At 41.9% G+C, this 19,358-nt stretch overlaps 2 protein-coding genes across 4 annotated transcripts in view; one reads left to right on the forward strand and one right to left on the reverse strand.

The window, feature by feature from the left end:
- The window catches only part of slc9a1a (solute carrier family 9 member A1a), a 67,716-nt gene extending 50,774 nt beyond the window's left edge, over positions 1-16,942 (reverse strand). Inside the window, exons 1-2 of one of the 3 annotated variants that reach the window (XM_086037152.1) lie at positions 4,899-4,941; positions 4,705-4,799 (exon numbers count right to left, since the gene is read on the reverse strand). The gene's annotated coding sequence lies outside the window, so the exon portion shown is untranslated. Of the gene's footprint in view, positions 1-4,704; positions 4,800-4,898; positions 4,942-16,791 lie in introns of those variants that run through there. The other 2 variants (XM_086037154.1, XM_086037153.1) reach the window with 2 other exon arrangements.
- fam110d (family with sequence similarity 110 member D) lies at positions 983-14,436 on the forward strand. Its single transcript, XM_086037156.1, has 2 exons — positions 983-1,093; positions 11,757-14,436. Exon 2 carries the CDS (start codon positions 12,188-12,190, stop codon positions 13,472-13,474), a length of 1,287 nt encoding a protein of 428 aa, XP_085893282.1. The 5' UTR covers positions 983-1,093; positions 11,757-12,187; the 3' UTR covers positions 13,475-14,436.
- Positions 16,943-19,358: the final 2,416 nt, after the last annotated feature.

The following is a 19,358-nucleotide window of genomic DNA, read 5'->3' on the forward strand; positions in this document are numbered from 1 at the left end:
GTGAGAGAAAGTCATGTGTTAATCACTGAAAATAACTCATATTGAGCAACGACAGAAAATCCCATTTAATGTTAATCATGTCCACTAACAATGATGTGAAACAATCAATCAATCCGTAACAGTGGAGATCATCAATCTATCATTCAATTAATCAGTGGATTAGCATCATAAGTGAAGCGCATATTACATGTAGCTCTCCCTAATCAACTAAGTCATCAATCAGTCTTTTATTTTATAACAAAGTTAATCATGGAGTGCTTGGACGAGTGAAGACCGCCATGGAGACGCAGGTCATTTTTACGCTAGTCATTAGCCACAACAATGCTACATGCTATTCATGGTAGCACATAACTTCATAAAATTAGCTCTTGACCAGTGTTATTAGAATCATTTTATAATGGAGTGGACTTTTTTTTCTTTTTTTTTTACATTGTTGAATATGAAATAACCATTCATTAGGGAATTCAACTATGACACATGTGGAGTTTTATCATGTCATGTCATCTTCCAAACCGCTTATCCTGTACAGGGTAGCGGGGAGTTGCTGGAGCCTATCCCAGCCATCAACGGGCGAAAGGCAGACTACACCCCGAACTGGTCGCCAGCCAGTCGCAGGGCACACACACACACACAGACACACACAGTCAGTGAGCGGGAACCTGATCCCACGCTGCCCGCACACAACTCAGGCGTGTGCGCCACTACACCATCAGTGACTCTTGTTGACTTTGATTATTTAATTATTAATCTAATACTACTTTAATACTTTTTTTTTTATCTGCTGGGTGTCATGTTTATCTTCCACGTCACGTCACAACTAACACACACCTACACGTGGGAGTCGGTTTACAGACACACACACACACGCACACACCTGCCCAACCCCCGCTGCCTCTCTCTCTCTCTCTCTCTCTCTCTCTCTCTCTCTCTCTCTCTCTCACTGAGAGTATGTATCAAGACTCTCTCCCCACGCTGCCTCATTGCACACGACGTCCACGCAGGAGAAGCGCCTGTCTGTCATAGCAAGTGAACAACACGTCTTTTGCATCGGATCCAAACAACAAGAGAGGATTACAAGGCCAACATAGGAAAGGTAAATGCTATTTATTTGTTGTTGTTGTTGTTTTGAAGGGGGATTCGTGACTTTCTCGCGTGGGTTGCTTTTCTCTCTTGACATTCTAACAGTCATGTGCACACTTGTAGTAGCTGCGAGTGGACCGTAATTTTTTTTTTGTATAACAGTTTGAAAATAAGCCTTTTCAAACACATTAATTTAACACTACAGTAGTTATTTCTATGCGATTGTGTTGGGTTAACATGAACCTTGATTACATTGATAATGATTGATAATCATTAAAGAGTAAAGAAAAAAAAATATTTCCCCCCATAGCATATTGGAAATTGGGGAAAAAAAGTGTTCCAAGGTCAAGTTGTGACCATCAAAAATCCATTAAAATAAATTAACTGTAAAATTGACAAAAGTCACGCTGTGACTCATACAAGTGTACAAAGAAGCTCACCACAGTTCATTCATAAAAGCCACAAAAAGGTCAAGCTTAGCTTTTAGCGTGAGTATTGCAAAAAAGACAAATAAAAAGCAAACATAAGTGATAATCGTTCGCTATTAGCTGACCTGGGGTCTTATTGGTTATCCTACATGCTATGTACATTAGTATCTTCTCTGTAAAAGTAAAAGTACTGGAATCAGTGATGCAAAGAAAAAAAAAAAGCCAAATAAAAAGCAAAAATGGGCTGTTTAGCTGTTTGTGAGGCATGGTACATGCTAGTCATGTTAGTATCTACTCAGTAAAAGTAGTCGCTTTGATATCAAACACAGACAAATAAAAATCCAAAATGTGCAGTTTATCCTGGGATAGCCGCTGATCTGAAGTCTTTTGATGCTATTTACGTTAGCATGCGCTCTGTAAAAGTAATGAGTTAACTTTAACAACCACATTCTGTTGGAATTTATGTCAGCCACCCCCCAAAAAAGCCAAATTAGAAAAAATGGGCAGTTTATCCTTGGACGCTCACTGAACTGAATTCTCATGAGGTGTGCTGCATACTACCTACATTAGCGTCTACTCAGTAAAAATAATTAGTTACTTTTTTAACTGCCTTGTGTTGCCATGAGTGTTTGTAAAAAAAGAACAAATAAAAAGCAAAATGTATCCAAAGAGTATACATCTTTGGGCGTGTTTTTTGTTTTGTTATTTGGCTTTTTAGAACTTTTTTTTTTTTTTTTGGTTCATGTTTTTTAAATGCATGACTGACTGCAAATGGCCCACCAACCGTAAGTTGCGCACCCTTTGTTTCAATTTGGACCAGGCTGGTCCAAAAGTGAGCGAGAGTGATGATTAAGTTTTACTGTGTCTTACTGCAAATATTGACACAGCTCAAGCTGACGCGGCGGCGTCCAACCGGTCGCCCGTGTTCCCAACGAGAGTGCGGATAGGTTTGATCGGCGCCCGGGTAAACGACGTCCCTGGCAGACTAAACACAGCGCACGTGCGTTGTAAACAATCAGCCGCATAATCCCCCCTGAGGATGAGCGGTTTTCCACAGAGGATGCGAATGACACAGCAGCAGCAAACAGAAAAGTTGCTGCCTTTTACACAGAACACTGCCAAGCAGGAGAGTAATGTGCATACTTTCCCACAGCAACACAGCACAAAATTGGGGTTGAAAAGCAGTCACGAAAGGTCCTATTGTAAATTAAAAAGTCCAAATGATTGTTCTGCAACCACAATTTTGTCTGTGTTTCTGTTTCAAAAGTGCACACAGTGTAGCAATACACTCCTTTTGGTGGTTCTGTGTGAAAAGGCACAGGCGGAAACAAGGAGCCTTTTGTCAAGGCTTTGCTACCACAATTCTTCCTGTGTTGTTGTGTGAAAGCCCACACAGTTGCACCAATATCCTCCGTTGCAGAGGTCTGCGGGTTAAATTAGACACAGGAATATCCTTCACGGGGTTCCGTGTAGAAAGCACAAAGGAACATTGTGCTGAAGGTCTGCCACCGCAGCTTGTGCTGTGTTGCAGTATGAAAGTGGACACGGGAATATCTTCCTTGACAGAGTTCTCTGTAAAAAGTACAGGCCAATAAACGCTCGACCTTCTATAAAGCTGAAAAACCTCTATTTTGTGCTGTGTCATTGTGCGAAAGAAAGCACACCCAACTGTGGCAATATCCTGCTTCGCTGAGTTCTATGTAAAAGGCCAAAGCCAATGAATTCTGAACCCTGCATTACGGCGTCATTGAAAGAGGCTTCCGACTACCTTGATCCAACTTTTGCCACTGCCAAGAAACGAGAGTGGGAGCGTGACCACCCCAATCGCCTATAAAGTGATAGTGTGCCACTTTTGCAGGTGTTGTTTAGCGCTTGTTGGATCTTGTCGTTGGTGCGAGATAGTGACGCTTGGTTGTGTCTGTGAGTGTGTTATTACCTATTATTTTCCTCCGCCAAGTGCGACTTGCCCCTAGGCCAAAGTCGTCTGTTCCCAAGGTTGCGAGTCATTCGCTGTCAAGCATTTGCATCTGACTAAGAAAAAAAAAAAAAAAATTTATATATATATATATATATATATATATATATATATATATATATATATATATATATTTTTTTTTTTTTTTTTTTTTCTTCTTAGGCAACACTTTTGAGACAGACTTTCTGCTCATGGTAGAATTTGATCATGAACTTGCATGCACTATATATACACACTTCATAAAATTAATAATTAATAACATTCATATTTTATTTACTGACATGAATAAACAATGTTTTAATGCTTCCTACAGCCACAATGGCAGAAAATAAATAAATTGTAAATTGATTTGTAGACATTTGTTGGGAGGCGTAAAAATCATTTTGGGGCCATTTGATCTCATTGTATGAAATACAAAAGCTAAATTAAATGTCAATTTAATAAACCACTTCTAAATCTAGTGTCAAAATGTAAATTTTCACTTTTCATTGTATTTATCAACTTATTTAAATATTTATTTTACTGTTATCACTATTTTCCGTACACGTATTTGAACATGTTGAAATTAAGATTTGTAGCTTCAAATAATTAAGAATCAAGAGTGCTCTTTATTATTATTATTTTGTTTGTGTTTTTTTTTCCCCTTTTTTATTTTTGAGGACTAGGTCGCCACATCATATGTTATATAACATCACATATGTTGTATGTTATAGACATGCAGACATGCATCAAGAAAAACAAAACAAAAGAAAAAACCATTTGGAGTTGGAATCCTAAATACAATATTCCTCGTCTATTGATTGGTCAAGAGACATCACGTGACCGTTTCGCCATCCGAGAGTGGCCGCCCGTTTAGGGCAGCCGCTTGTAGTCATATGGTTCTTGTGTAACCCTGCAAGCTCCTCGGCGGAGGTAACCATCTGATTGATTGTTCCACGTCGGTCACCGCATGTGTTTCTTATCACGGGCATGTGCTGGCCTCGGAGCCGCGTCTCATAAACATCGCCTTCAAAGCCGTTTGATCTTCCTGCAAAGGTTTGCATGTAAGGACCCCCCCCCCCTCCGGTTATGTCGGCAAGCGTAAGTTTCTAATTAGAGGGGCAACGTACCCCCGCCGATGACATCATCACCCCCCCCCCCCAGCCTCAACACTCAAGCAAGCTCTGCATCCACGGCCTGAGCAGCAGCTGCTTTGCGACGTCAGATGTGGACCCTTCCTACCTTCTAATTTGACTTTATTGCTCGGCCGTCCGTCGTCTTGTTTTTGTTGGACCGTATTATGCTGCTGTGCATCCTGGGAAGTTGCTCACAGGAAGCTAAATTTAAAAAAAAAAAAAAAAAAAGCCTCTTTGTTAGCCAAAAGTATTGGGTGGTTACATTTAAGGTTAAAGTGATTGAGAGGTGCGTTCCAATACTTTTGTCCAAGTGGCGCCTTTCACTGTAGCTTTAAGGGGTCTCCTCTGGGTGGTATCCCTTTAAACGAAAAGTCGGAACAATCACGTTACAAGCATTATTTGACTCATCTGACTCATGCGCACGCACCCCTGTTCAGTTTGTCGACAGAACAATGGAATGTTAAAAACACAGTCATGGTTAGATGTCAATTTGGATCAATGCACCAAATATCAACATCATATCATAAAGTCATTTTTGAGTTGCTTCACGTACCCGCAATTTGTTTCCATAAAAGTGCAGTTGCAACAAAGTCAGCGCAAGACATTTCTGGTTACTTTGTTTTAATGAACCAAGTGTCGAGTACTTTGGATCAATTTTTTTTCGATCACGATTGAAACGTACACTCACAGGTCATTTTGTTTGCAAAAAAAGTTCTAACACATTCAGGGTGATGTTATGACTTTGTTTTATTGAACCAAAATTTGACTTTGGATAATAAATGTAATCCTTTAGCTCGCCATTGAAGCGTTTCAAGTTTATAATTGGCATTCACACACGTAATTCTTTTTTTTTTTAATTTGTAATTTAATGTTGTTACTTTGTTTTAACGAACCAAGTGTTGACAACCTTAGACTGTTAACTTCATTCTTTCAGTTAATGATTGACATTCACACTCCCCTGTTCAGTTTGTCCATGGCCAAGCGCAAAGTTACAGAGTCGGTCGGGATGTATTGCTTGCTTTTACGTTGTTTTACTGAACCAAGCGTACAAAAATCCGCACAAGCTGCTCGTTGCTGTGCTATGCAGATGTCAAAATCTGCCCCAAATGTTAGCATCTAACTTTGGGAGCGCGTCGACCCGACTGTCATCATCGCTCTCGTCACGTGTGTTACGTCAGCAGCCTCCGCGGACTCATGATTCCATCTATTATTTACGGCCGGCTCTCAAATCATCAAAAGCGGACCTGACAGATCTCCATCCCTGGTGTGCGGCTGACAGCTGCGAGCGGGCGCGCTCGCATCCTCGTCATTTGCTCGCGCTTCGCTCAACCGTGACGACGTCGCCGGGCCCCAGCCGGATGTTGATGTGTGATTCCGACAGGAGGAGCGGGGTGGGGGGGGGGGGGGGGGGGGGTAGTGGTTCCGCCGGGCGTGTTTGTTGGGAAGCCGCCGCGTAATGAGACGAGACAGCTGGCAGGTTCAGCAGAGGTTAACGGCGACGCGCGCGTGGCAGCCAGCCCGAGAAACAACACAAGTGACGTGAAATGGAGAAGCTTTGCAGAGATTTTTGCTCCAAGTTTTGGGAAGTCGTGTAATGAGATTGTTCCGAGACAGTTAGTAAGTCTAACAGACACCTTGCACAATCAAAATAAATACAAAGGGTTCTTTTACCCTAACGTTCGAAAAAAAATTGAAAAACATATAAATAAATTCCTGGGATTAAATTGCTGGACTGCCAAAAGACGAGTAAATTCGTCTATGGCAGTGAATGAATTAAGGGTAACTGCCACCTTGCGCAATAGAAACTTTCAAAATGACTCAAAATCATCCACAAAGTCAAAAAAGTCCAAGGAATGCTCAGTGCCACCGACCTCTGCTTACTGTTACTCATGGTAACCGCCACCTTGCACAATAGAAATCAAGAAAAAAAAAACTCGAAATAATCCACAAAAAGTCTCTTTCGTCCACATGTTACTTTTTCTTCCCCTCTGCTGGGCAGATGTGTTCTTTAACGTGACACTTAGAGGGCCGCTGGAGACACGTGGGGTGTCAAGCTGACCACCTGCCGACCCCGAATTGTGGCATCTTCAAAAGAAAAGCTGCCCCAATGATGGACAACGGCGTCGCGTTTAAGCGCATCGGGAGATTTGTGTGGTGACGAAACGAAACGTGATGACAACACAAATGGCTGCACAGAGCCAAAAGCTTAGCGAGAACTCGGGAGGTTTCGTGAGCGGGCTGTTTGCTCCAGCTGTGTCGTGTCCCCAAACGTGAGGTCAGCCAAAAAAGACCCCCACGCCCCCTTTCAACCCCCTGCTGGTCTGCTGCCCACTTTAAATGGGCCACTATCGATTCTTGAGCAACAGAGTGGGACAGTGTTTGATGGGGTTCAACAAATACAGTCCAATGAAAACCACTTAATGAGTCATGTGGCATAGTCAGCCGACATATAGTCATGCAGCAAAAAAAGGTCCGGTGAATATCGTTATTGTAAATATCGCTGTAGGTCACTAAACTTCAATCAACAAGTGGTTGATACAGCTAGATCGAATCGATCTCAAACCAAGAAGATACAGATCAAGTATCATGATACTAATACTGATATTGTTTTCATAATTGCCATGCAATTCAGAGTTGAGAAAGGGCCCGTAGTTCCAATATCAATGCTGATTATTCTAAAGAATTAAGATACTGTAGATTAATCAATCAAATTGCTAAATCTGGAAATGCAAGATTTGATATCTAGCCGATACAGGGCCAGTATCATGATACCAATGATGATACTTCGGTCAAGTTTTCTGCAAGTGCACTACAAAAATGTATCTTGACACTATCATCAAGATTTATTTTATTTTTCTTACATTAAGACTTCAGCAATAAAAAAATTCATAGAGAGAGAGCGAGCGAGAGTAAGAGAGTTTTGGAGGGGGGCACTTGAGGACCCCTATCTTGTGGCCTTCATCAGTTTGCAGTAGCTGCCTCGTCTCCAGTGCTCTCGTCTTTGTCTTTGAATGACAAAAAGCAGCCGGTTAAGAGCTTGTTGTCCATTTTGGCTTAGGGATGGTCTCAAGGGTGGAAATGGGGTGGGGCGATTGTGAGCCGAGGAGGGGGTCACCAGAGAAAGTCATTAGTAACCTCCAGGAGCTCAGACGTGATAATACCCAAAAGATTTACACTATTGTCTGCTGTCTTTGTCTTTTTTTTTTTTTTTTTTTGTGGGTTAGGGGCAGTCTTTTATGTTTTATGGCAGCCATGTTGCCCCTCCCTGACTAATGAGGCTGAGCAGCCAAGACGACCTGTTGTGATCCATTACTAATGTCAACAAAGCCCCCGGTCGCTGTATCTCATCATTTCAAAACTGAAAATAATCAACAGAAAGTCAAGTGGTTTCATTTGGCGCCCTCATAAAAGTTTTTAGAACTCTTTCGATAATGTTCTAAGTCACATTATAACTGTTATGCAAGTGGAAATTATATGAATTATCTGCAATATATATATATATATTCCACAGCATGTCTTTTTAAATATATATATATGAGAAAAAATTCTTTAAAAAATGTCCTCGATGTATTTTTGGAAAAAATATATATATATATATATATATATATATATATATTTTTTTTTTTTTTTTAGATGTATACATGTACATACTGCACCTAAAAGGTGCTTTTGGCTGGATGTTTGTGTATTTATACATTTTGTGGTTTATGCACATGCATGCTGCCTCTTTAGCTGGAACGTCCGTCACACGGGCGGCAGGTCTGAACGCACACTTGCGCGCATTAGCGACGGTGCCAGATGTTAGCATGAGTCTGTCTCCAGATGTATTTGACAGGTGAGCGGCGTGCAACGCTTTCACCAAGGTGGTCCAATACGCTCTTATCTTGTGTTTACCTCTTCCTCCTCCTCCTGAGTTCAAATGCTTTCATTCGGATACGCCTCATGACCCCCCAAAAATGTAATACTTATAATATTTATATACACATACACAAAGTATTGTACTGCATAAAAAACGATATTTGGCAGAACTCCAATAACTGACCAATTGACCGACGAGTTTAAAAAACATAAAAAGATTTTTGGGGCCCCTTTATGCTTTCAACAATGATTGAATGCCATTTTCTTAGGCTTATGTTGAAATGTGGAAAAAAATGCCTATTTTAAAACAACTGACATTTTTTTTTGCATCAATCAAATGACCATTGTGCTGCTGCTTCTCCACACCTTGGCCACTTAAGGGCACTATAATGCAGACATAGTGCTATACGCGGAGCTCGTCAAAAATTTCAAAGTAAACTGCAGTGGTCATTCTTCAAAGACGATAAAGAATATATGCCTGTGAGTGTCCATCTACACAAGAGCTATAATACAGCAACAACAATGCTATTCATTAGCCCGTCTTTGGCGTTTTGCATTGTTTGCTAGCATTAAGCTAAACTGACTCACCTAAAAAAGCGTTGCGGTGGTTTTAAATATGCAACGTCTAATTCTCTTTGCTTGTATTTCATTTGGCAGTAAAGTTCAATTGGGAGAATTTAGCCAAACACTATGTGCCGTTTATCAGAAACTAATACTTTTAGCTAGTACTAACCTGTGGTTAAAAGCAGCTCTGCTTAGCTTTTGGCTTTGACATAAGTGTTTCAGATATTGACAGATGGCCATTGATTGAAAATGGCCACTCTTCGCCAAGCCTAGCTTTCAAGTCATGGGTGGAGTAACTCAGTTTGGAGGCGGGATTATGCAAATGAGCCAAATTGTGACGTCACAGTGTGGCGCAGTTCAGAAAGGCTCTCTCACAGTCACATTTGGGGAAATAGGCAGATAACAAAAGACTTGCTTGTTTTTTTAATTTCACAGTTGATGGGTGGGCAGTTCCTCCATAGACCCATTTGGATACAAGACATAAAAAAAAATCCATTTGACATAATATCGCTTTTAATGAAGCCATTTGTTACTGTTTACTTCATTGATTACAAACAGCAGTCATTTTGCCAGTGATTAAAAAGCAGCGTGGAAGTCGGCAGGTCTGCGTGGAGCGTCTCCGTGTGACGCCACACCAAACACATCTGGTTCTGCTTTAGCCAGCATGGGGTGGCCCCCGCTAAGCCTCCGAACCCCTGCAGGGCGAGGGCCAGCCCGCCTGGCAGAGCGGGCGGGACTGAGATTAGAATGTGCTTGCACAACATCTGAGGAGACAGTTTGTTGCTCTTTAGGGTTGCGTTTGTCCTCAGTGGTAGGGCTGGGCCATTTGGCCTTTTAATGAAGTCTAGGTTTTTTCCCCCCATACAAATCAGACTTTTGTGACATTTGGATATTTGACCACAGTCAGGCAACACAAAGTATAAACAGATATTTCTCACAGGCATATATTCTTTATCCTCCGCAAAGAACGGCATAGTGCAGCTTACCGAGGAACTGAGACTGTCTTCGGAAAAGTCTGTATTATACTGCCCCCGATATATATATATATATATATATATATATATATATAAAATGTATTTTTATAATAAAGTACAATATTAAAAATGCAATATTTCTTACAACTTTTTATTTAGGGGGTGCTGCACAGGTTTATTGGCATCTGCATTCATTTCAATGTTTTGAGTTACAAGAGTGGCCATGGAACAAATCAAACATATCTCAAAGAACCACTGTGATGTGAATATCAAATCTCAGCTGGAAAAGTTTTATTAATAAAAAAAAAAAAAAATGTATTAATCAGCCCTATTCAGTGATCTTATTTTCATTTGGTTGTCGCTCTTTCTAAACCTTTTTCCCACTCCTAAACAATGACTATCCCAGGGCTGCAAGCTTAACATCTGGAAAAAAACAAAACAAAACGTAACCACCAGGTTGTCGGCTCTCAGAGGATTTATAGCAGTATGTGGTTTGTGATGTGGAAGCAAGGAAAAAGGTCACGTGAAAGCGAAAAGGTGGCTTGCTAGAATTGAGAAAACATGAAAGACATTTTATTTAGTGTTATAAAGAGGTTGGTTACAGGCCTTGTTTTAAGTCACATTTTTTAAACCGTCACACAAATTAAAAAAAAATAGTTATCCACTTCTTAAAAAAAGTAATTGTTTACAAATCTAATAACGCGTCTCGCTTTTTAAATGCGTGTACGCATATTAAAAGGAAGTTACCCACTGACTGACTGGTTACGTTTGAAATATTGATTAGGGCATTTTCATTGTTTCGCCCCCGCAGGAAAAAGGCTAAAATAACATTTGGTAGGATACTAGCTAGACAACAAACATAGTGTCTGTCTTTCAGTAGACATCTCATTGTCACTCCAATGCACTCATGACCACATTCACACACTAAATACAGACACATGCTGGGCTATCCATAAATATGCCCGTTATAAACACGTGGCATGATTCAAGCCCGTCTGGTCTCACACAGCCTGGAGTGTCTCGCTGCTATGTTTGTTGTGGTTTCGTCATTTCAAAACAGAACTCGTTAAGCAGCACTGTGAAATATTTATTGCTGCCTTATTTTATTTAAGCACCACTCCAGTCTGGTGATGTCTTTGGTGGTACTCCCATTAAAAAAAAAATACATACGTAAGTTTAGAAATTCCATCGCCAGGTGTCCTGCAGTTGTACGTAAAAAAAAAAATTACAGTCCCGATTGGGGAATATATGCTCCGCGATGATTCAAGGACGGTTTATTTTAAATTGAAATGATTCGTTTCGGTTCCATTCAGTGGGATTACAATTTGAGTTGATTACAGTTTTGTTTTTTGTTTTTTACACCCATAATATGTAAATATATTCTTGGAGAAATATTTGGGGGGACTCGTACTGGGCCACGGACCGGTGGTTGGGAACCGCTGCCTCCGATGACGATCGTGAAAAGGTTTTGGGTAAAGGACGGCATTGTGGTCACGGCCCCTCACGTACGGGCGGCTTTCCGTTTGACTTAAATCATTTGCATGAGAATTGTCTTTGATATCTTGCCATATTTATTCAGTGACGCGTTCGCCACTCATGTAAAAGGTTACACACATGACATACGCCAGCTTTGCATCGCAGCCTGCTGAGGGCATGCGGCTCCCTCCTGCCTTAAATAAGCGCAGGCAACAATAGCAGCGTCTGCCATCTGCCTCTCAAACAACTAAAACCTCCTCCTCTCTCTTTCCCTGTGCCTCCCCAGGGTCCACACAGGTGAGCCCACCGCGAAAGACGTTGGCCCATCTGTCAGTTGACGTGTCGACTACCCTGGTGCCGGTTGCAAGCAAGGCGCCGGGAGGATCAGTGGAGGGAGGAAAAGACGCCGGCTTTTTTCAAAGAGCAGCCCGCCTGCTATTTCGGCTGCACTGTGGCCAGGGAGTGTCTCGTTTGAGAGTGCTTTCTGACACAAAAAAGGCCGCCCACCTATCTGAAGGACTGTATAAATACTGGATATCAATTAGCCTGAGCGCTAAGATTAACCCCCTCTGAAAAAAAGAGACACCAAACTTAAACACTGCGGTTTCCTCAAATGCTACCCGCCAATTTCCAGGAATGAAACTGGCGTGTTGAAGAACCGACAACACCAAAAAGGGGCAACAGTTTTGGATGTATTTCCTATCCTGTTGAATCAACATGAAGCCGTTGACCCCCATTGGATCCCCAGCCCCCCTGCGGCTCCTTAACAAGGGTCCGGACTACCTGCGGCAGCAGATCGACGGTGGGAGCCACGGTCGAGCAATTAGCGCCGTCGAGAGGTTGGAGGCGGATAAGGCCAAGTACGTCAAGAGCCAGCAGGTCATCAACACCAAACAGGAACCCGTGTTGGTGCCATGCGCCACCCCGCCGCCGCCTCGCAGGGCTTTCGTCACACCTGGCGGTATCAGCCCCCAACTCCCTCCACGCCATTTATCCAGCACTCCCTTCTCCACTCTCTCTGGATCTTTCACCTCCAGGGATGAAAATGAAAATGACGACTCCAGAAAGGAGAACCAACTGTCTTCCATTGACATCGAGACTCATAACAATGCGATCAACGGGAAGCCACCCAGTCCCAGAACGCCCGGATTTATCACCCTGGTGGCACCGCACAGTGCACCTGTCCTCCGGAGGAGCACTGGCAAACGCATGCTGAGACCTGACTCTCTCGTCATCTACCGGCAGAAGAAAGAGTGCAAGAGTCCCAACGGAGAGAATGGCAGCGTGGAGCTGAAGGGTTACAGCTTTGTCCGCCGCCTCTTCCAGGGCTCCATGAGGGAGAAGGGTGGCGGGGGAGTCCACAAGATGGTCATCGGCGAGGAGAAAGCACCCTCACGGGATGGAGACTCCCGCATGTCATGGACTAATGATAAGGATACAACAGACGGTGGGCCGGGAAGCAGGAGGTCCAGCAAAACAGGCCAGGAACATAGCCCAGGGTCCAGCACAAGCCCAAGGTTGAGCTCTTCGCTAGACCAGACCAACGATGGATCCAAAGGTACCAATGATGATGGCATGGACGTCAACGATCCGTGGAGACGGGCCTCGCCGCAGCCTTCATCATGCAGGAGCAAGTTTGTAGGGTTGCACCGTTCTAAATCGGACCTGCATCTCCGCTGCTCTGTAGCCTGGTCCGAGCAGGAGCAGTTCTTTGACTTTTGCGGCCTGGACGCAGACCTGATCGACCACCTCGGCCGGGAGAACTTCCTGTCTGGCGCCAGCTCCATAGACACCCTTTCGCTGGCTCTGCGCAGCGTCGCCGGGGACGGCGGCACAGAGCCCAGCGAGTTCTCCCGCCACTCCGGAGATGGGTTGTTTCAGGAGGAGCTGGCCGAGCAGCCCCCCATTGGCGTGTCCATCATCGAGAGGAACGCTCGAGTCATCAAGTGGCTCTACGGGTGCAAGAATGCTGCCCGTGAAGGACCCAAAGAATCTACGGTTTGATCCAGAGGACCGTGGCTGTTCTCGGACCATATAGAGTAACTCTCTTTGGCACATCGTTTACATCAGTAGTTTGGTGGTTGCTTCTTCAAAAGGTTTTTTGGTTTTTTTTTGTCACCAAATGACTCCTGTCAAACTATTTATGGATCTCATGGTAACCTCATCTACAAATGGACTGATTTCAGATAAACAATCCTGAACAGAACTGGATTCTGAGCTGTTTTTTGGGGCACATAGACTTAGTTTTTGTCAACTAAATTAGCGGAAACATGCCGCGTGAATTGAACCGTGAGTACCTCATTCAGAAATGTCTCGATTTTAGTTGAGAGCATGTTGCTTTTTGTTTAGTTCTGTTTTTTTTAAACGCAGGCGTTGGAACAAACATGAAAGATTCCCCTGTGGGGTTGTTAATGTACTGAAATGGACAGAGAAAGAGGGGATTGAGATGTCCTGATACACTGTCCTGATAAATGCTTGTGACACCATTGATTACCACTAAGGGTTACTGGGAACCTCTGAAAAATACCATGTACGCCACAACAGTTTCTTCTAATAAGCTTTCAATATGTTATAGTCACCACTCAAAAGCCCCTTTCACATTGCCAAGGTCTAACGGTAGAATGGGCAATAAGTCTCCCGTCGTGTCCGAAGTGCGGCTTTACGCATTCAGATAATTAAAATGTGTGGCGATGTAAACGTCATACTGCATGACCTGATACTGTGCAGGCAAATCCACAGGTTGACTTTAAACCCCGTCCTCATCCTGCATTGGTACCGTACATGCGCTTGTGTGAAAGGGGCTTAAAACAGAAAGACGGGCAAGATGTCAGCTGTTCAGTGATGAGCTACATGTGGCGGTAAAGCCTCCAAGATAAACCACAGATTCTACCTCACTTCATTCATCACTGACTATCTCTACGAATAGGACACTTCTGTGGTACGGCCCACTCAAACGCAGACTCTGAGGTATTCCAATGTATGTTTGGGGTTCAGACCGAGGGTCTCACATGCGACTAATGTGATAAATTACTGTAATAATTGCCAACCTTGATAGCTTTGTCCTTATTTATCATCTCCCAGGCACACTCCTTCAACTGGACCTACTTTTGCATTTGGTTGCATGTTTACAAAATGGATCAATTTTTTTGTGATGGTTGTACATGAAAGGCTTGTTGTTGTTTTTTTTACTCCAGAGAGATGTGTGTCACACACACACAACAAATAAATGCAAATAACGACTGATTTTGACAGTTTCCCTGGTTTGTTTTTGGTAATGATTTGGTAATAAGAGGGGTGCATAGTACTGAGCCTTAGGGAACGCCTTTGGACACTAAGTGGCATATGAAAAGCTAGATACTGGCAGATATTGACAGTAAAAAAAAAAAAAAAAAAAAAAATCATTTATGAAATGAATCATTATAATGGTAAAATTCTTCTTGTATTTGGTACCAATATGTAAAGATGTCCTAACGAAGTCTCACCTCAAGACAGGTCAAGTGACAAAAAAACAAAAACAAAAAAACAAGACCACGATAATGCATCTCTCAAAGCATGATCAGCACACTCATATCAAATGTCGTTACTTTGTCCATTAAAACAAATCATTTCTACACGTTCCCCTTTTAAATTTACATATCATGATGTGAACTGGCCATAAATGAAATGGTAAAAGAAAGCATAATTTGTTTTCTTTAAGGGATTGTAAGGATGCAAACATCTGGATTTGTATTCCGCCCACACATTTGTTTGTTTTAAGGACAGAAAACATCAACCACCTTCCAAAAGCAACAGCAGCAGCAGCAGCAAGACAATTAGCCTCCTGTGTCAAGCCTCACTGACCGGAGGGCCTGCTGTGTGACATCCTGTTTTAGGTTCACGGGACAAGGTTTAAACATATGCTCATGTTTTGGGTTTGGCTTTCTTTGCCCTCCATCTTTCGTTCGTCTAGTGTCTGCTGCCTTGAAATAAACAAGACACCAGCTGGCACAGGACAATTCCCATCGTATAATTGTAGGGATGGACCGGATCAGGGCTTTGCTGAGCAAGCGAAGTCAGAGGGCGCAGAAACAACCTGAAAAGTCTGCAAAGTCTGCAACAAACCACGCGAGGCCGCTGATGTGGGTTTTCATTCACGTAAAAACCTCCACAGGGGGTCCAAAGACCTACTACCTGACCCAATTATTGACAACGCGAATGAGAAAAGCCTCTGGAATCCATGTCACTTTCCACTTTGTGGTGGCACACATCCAACAGCTCAGTTTACATACATCCAAGTGGTCTCCGACTGTACCCATGCATTCTGTCAGAGAGTTTTCCTTCCCCTCCAATCTCTGCGGAGTTGTTTGAATGGGTGTCAGGGTTAGTATGCCCCCTGATGTGTGTCAAATCTGGCCTAGTTCTTCTGCACCGCTAGCTGCAGCAGACTTGGGATGTCTATGTTGGCTTTGAGGATTCAGGGACAGACACGGACTCGTAAGGATAGTCCAGTAGTAGAGGTCAAGATCCTACTGGAAAAGGTCCTCAGAAACCAAGAATTCCAGTAGTTTGATCCTTGAAAGTCATATGTTAGAGTTAGGGACTTGGCGTGTGATTCTGTGACATGATCCATTTTTTTTTTTACATCCCGGTTTGGATGATTTCAGAAACTGGGAGGTTGAGAAGACCACCATTTGAGGATTTTCTGGACGAAACTCTTAACTCTTATTCCACAAACGCAATATTTATCAGAATGCCTCGTTTCAACTAGTGGGCTGGCATAGAACATATTCTTGAAAAAAATATGTTTGGGTTGACTTCCCCTTTAACGTTCAAAGGTTATGTCGGATTCAAACTGGCCAAAGAAAATTCATAATATCACAACAAGAAAGTTTTTTTTACAACCCCCCCAAAAAAATCTCAAACTTTTAAGAAAAATGTCATAAAGCTACAAGAAAAGTTGTACGGGTATGTTAAAAAAAAAAAGAGACTTTAAAGGACATAATTAAATTGTTGTAGCTACTACAGATTTCTTTCTTTGGCACATTTAAGTGAAAATTAGGACGACTATAACTTGAGATAGAGCAAAGGTAAAAGAGAAAAAAAACAGCTGTTATGGCTACAAAATCAGGCCTTGACCAGCAGGCTTGATACGAAGCAGACCAAACAACTGACAAGTGAGTCCAAGGTACAACGAGAACACTTACATAAGCAAATGTGTCAAACTTTCCCCCAAAAATCCAACAGATGAATCACTCACACCTGGAGAATACAATACTTCAGATGGTCAGCATAGAATTTTTTTTAAAAGGGAATGATTCCACCCTGGCTAAAAGTTTACGTACTCACGATTTCAGCAGGAGGGTTTCGGGTAGCAAGAACCATCCAGTCGTTGGTGTCCCATGATGGCGTGGGGTCATAAATCACACTAGAGGACCATTTCATTGCCCTCTCTCTTGTATGTGACCTCTGTCTCAAGAGGAGGGTGGGGTGAAGGGGTCTCAGCCGGGTGAGAAACCTGAGCAGAACATCGGGGGTGTAACTTTGAATTGAAGCAGGGTGAACACAAGTTTTGTCTTCATTAAGCAGATGGGTTCAACTGAAATGGAATTCTTGATGCGTGTTTTGGTTCTGTGGCTGAACAAAGCTGTGGGGCTTCTGGTTAGCGTGTGAGCACATTCAAAAACATCACCGGAGGATTTTGTGGCAAGTGAAATCTTTCAATAAATGCAAATAAGCGCTTTTACTAAGTCAGTGGTTTGTAAATTACACAAAATGCTACACGAAATTATCACTGAATTAAATACAAATTTACATTTAAAACATGAAATACAACCAAACATATTAGAGTGAAGTTTGTACTGTAGCTTTGCAAACAACTTACTTAAACTTGTCTTTTAATTCAGTACGTTTTTTTATGTACAGTACCTTTTTTTAAGTACAGTTCAGGTGTATTTAACTTTTAAGTACATTTTCATTACATTTTTACGAATTGTTTAAAAAAAAAAAAAACGTACATGTACTGAAGGGGAAAAACGTTTTTACCCCCCAAAATTTAAATAAAATGAAACATTTTTCTCTTCACTGTCTGAAAACCTTCAAGTCAAAACAATTTCTATTCGCTTGAACCTGCAAAAAAAAAAAAAAAAAATGACTAAGGAGACTGGAATCCGCATGCCAGGCCAGCAGTTGGTGTGTGCATCCCTCCTCCATTTTCAAACGTGTGCCTTTCTAGCTGCCATTAAGATACTTTGTTTTCACATAAAGTCAACAAAAAGCGTTGACCTACATTGCAGTGAGTTTCATACTACTCACACAAGCAAATTGTGCGACAGCTATGCTAGCACGCTAATTGGATTAGCCTTTCTTTTTCGTTGGAGGGAAATAAGAAATTAAAGTACTTAGTTGTGACAAAATCAACATTTGGTGAAGAGTGAGCCGCTCAGAACCCGACAGTAGCAACCAAAGTAAATCCATCGTTTGTTTTCACCTGCTCAGAACGCCCAAGAGGAGGATTTACTGGAAAGAAGAATGTTCTCACTTTAAAGTAGGTTAAAACAAGACTCCTACATACCACACTTAATCCTGATAAGCTGCTGGAAAAAAAAAAAGAAAGAATTTAGCAAAAATAATATTTTAACTCATAAAAAGTACCTTTCTGTTGAGTTTAGCTCTCTCTCAAGGTCACAGAGAGGACACGCCAACAGGAAAAAGCTAGCTTGAGCTAGCGTTGTGTCGGCCATTGTAGCTAATTTTTTATTTAAAGAAAAAAACGTAACATAGAAACCAAGTAGTGGTAGAAGTTTGTTCATAACAGAAATTGAAAAAATAAAAATAAAAAAAGAATTTTCCAGAAGAATGTCTAATTGTTAGTAGAGAAAACAGGAAAAAAAGGGAATTAGACTGAAAAAAAAAAGTTGTACTTTATAAAAGAAGTCATATTTCTAAAGTTAAAAACAGTCAGGAAAAGCGTGCATTTTGAGAAGAATGTAAGAAATGCAATTTCAAAAAAATACACATTGTATATACAGCATATTTGAAATCTGAAAAGTTTAAGCCTGTGCTTGGCAGTTCATGTCCACATCAAGCAGGCTAAGGTCCTTTTGCTGCTGCTAATCTTGTTAATGAAAACACTGCTGCCTGGAGCCCAAACCTTTCCATCTCCATAAAGAATCAATTTGGGGGCGCGACCAGCTTGCAGACAGACCGACTGAGTCCAGGCTCAGACTTTCATACGAGTACGCTTGAGGGACAAAAAGTGGACAATTCTGAAATAAAATAATAGCAAAACAAAATAAGCACTTCTAGCAGCCACGACAGAAACTAAAGAAATTCACCACTGACGCTGCTCTGTATTAAATATAAAATACACGAACTCTTTTCTGCTGACACTCCAGAAGAGCCAGTTTGTCTACTCTCGCTTTCTCAGACTTCCATCATCCTCATCAAAGCAAAGTGACCTCACCACACTTTTGGGGTTTGGACGCTCCCCGTCAGAGCCCGGTCGGGCCGCCAGGGCGAGGGAAGGCGCTGCGGATCGGCGCCACACTGGGCCGGACCTCCCTGGAGGATTCGCTCAGCAACTAAACCACACAAGGAGCCCCATGTGATGTGTGGTGGCAAAATGGGGCAATTTGCTTTCACTGCATGGGCACTTATGTAGAGTGACACAACAAAAAATGGGTTTATGTAAAAAAAATATATATATATAATTTGGGGGAGGCATATTTTTAGGGAAAAAAAACATTTGAATTAAATTAACATTTTTTGCAAAGATGTAATGTTACAAAGAAGGGTTTTTTTTGGAAAGGTTGAATGGGACATGAAAAAAAATTGTGATATTTAACCAGGAAAATATGAAATTGTCATATTTGTCAAGAACAAAAATCTATATCATTAAGGCAAATAAGTA

The sequence above is a fragment of the Filicampus tigris genome, chromosome 8, assembly GCF_054856515.1.
Source record: "Filicampus tigris isolate MCC_2025a chromosome 8, RoL_Ftig_1.0, whole genome shotgun sequence".
NCBI lineage: Eukaryota > Metazoa > Chordata > Actinopteri > Syngnathiformes > Syngnathidae > Filicampus > Filicampus tigris.

What these genes read in the sequence shown, in the direction of transcription:
- fam110d (XM_086037156.1), top strand. Translation starts at nt 12,188, where the DNA reads ATGAAGCCGTTGACCCCCATTGGATCCCCAGCCCCCCTGCGGCTCCTT.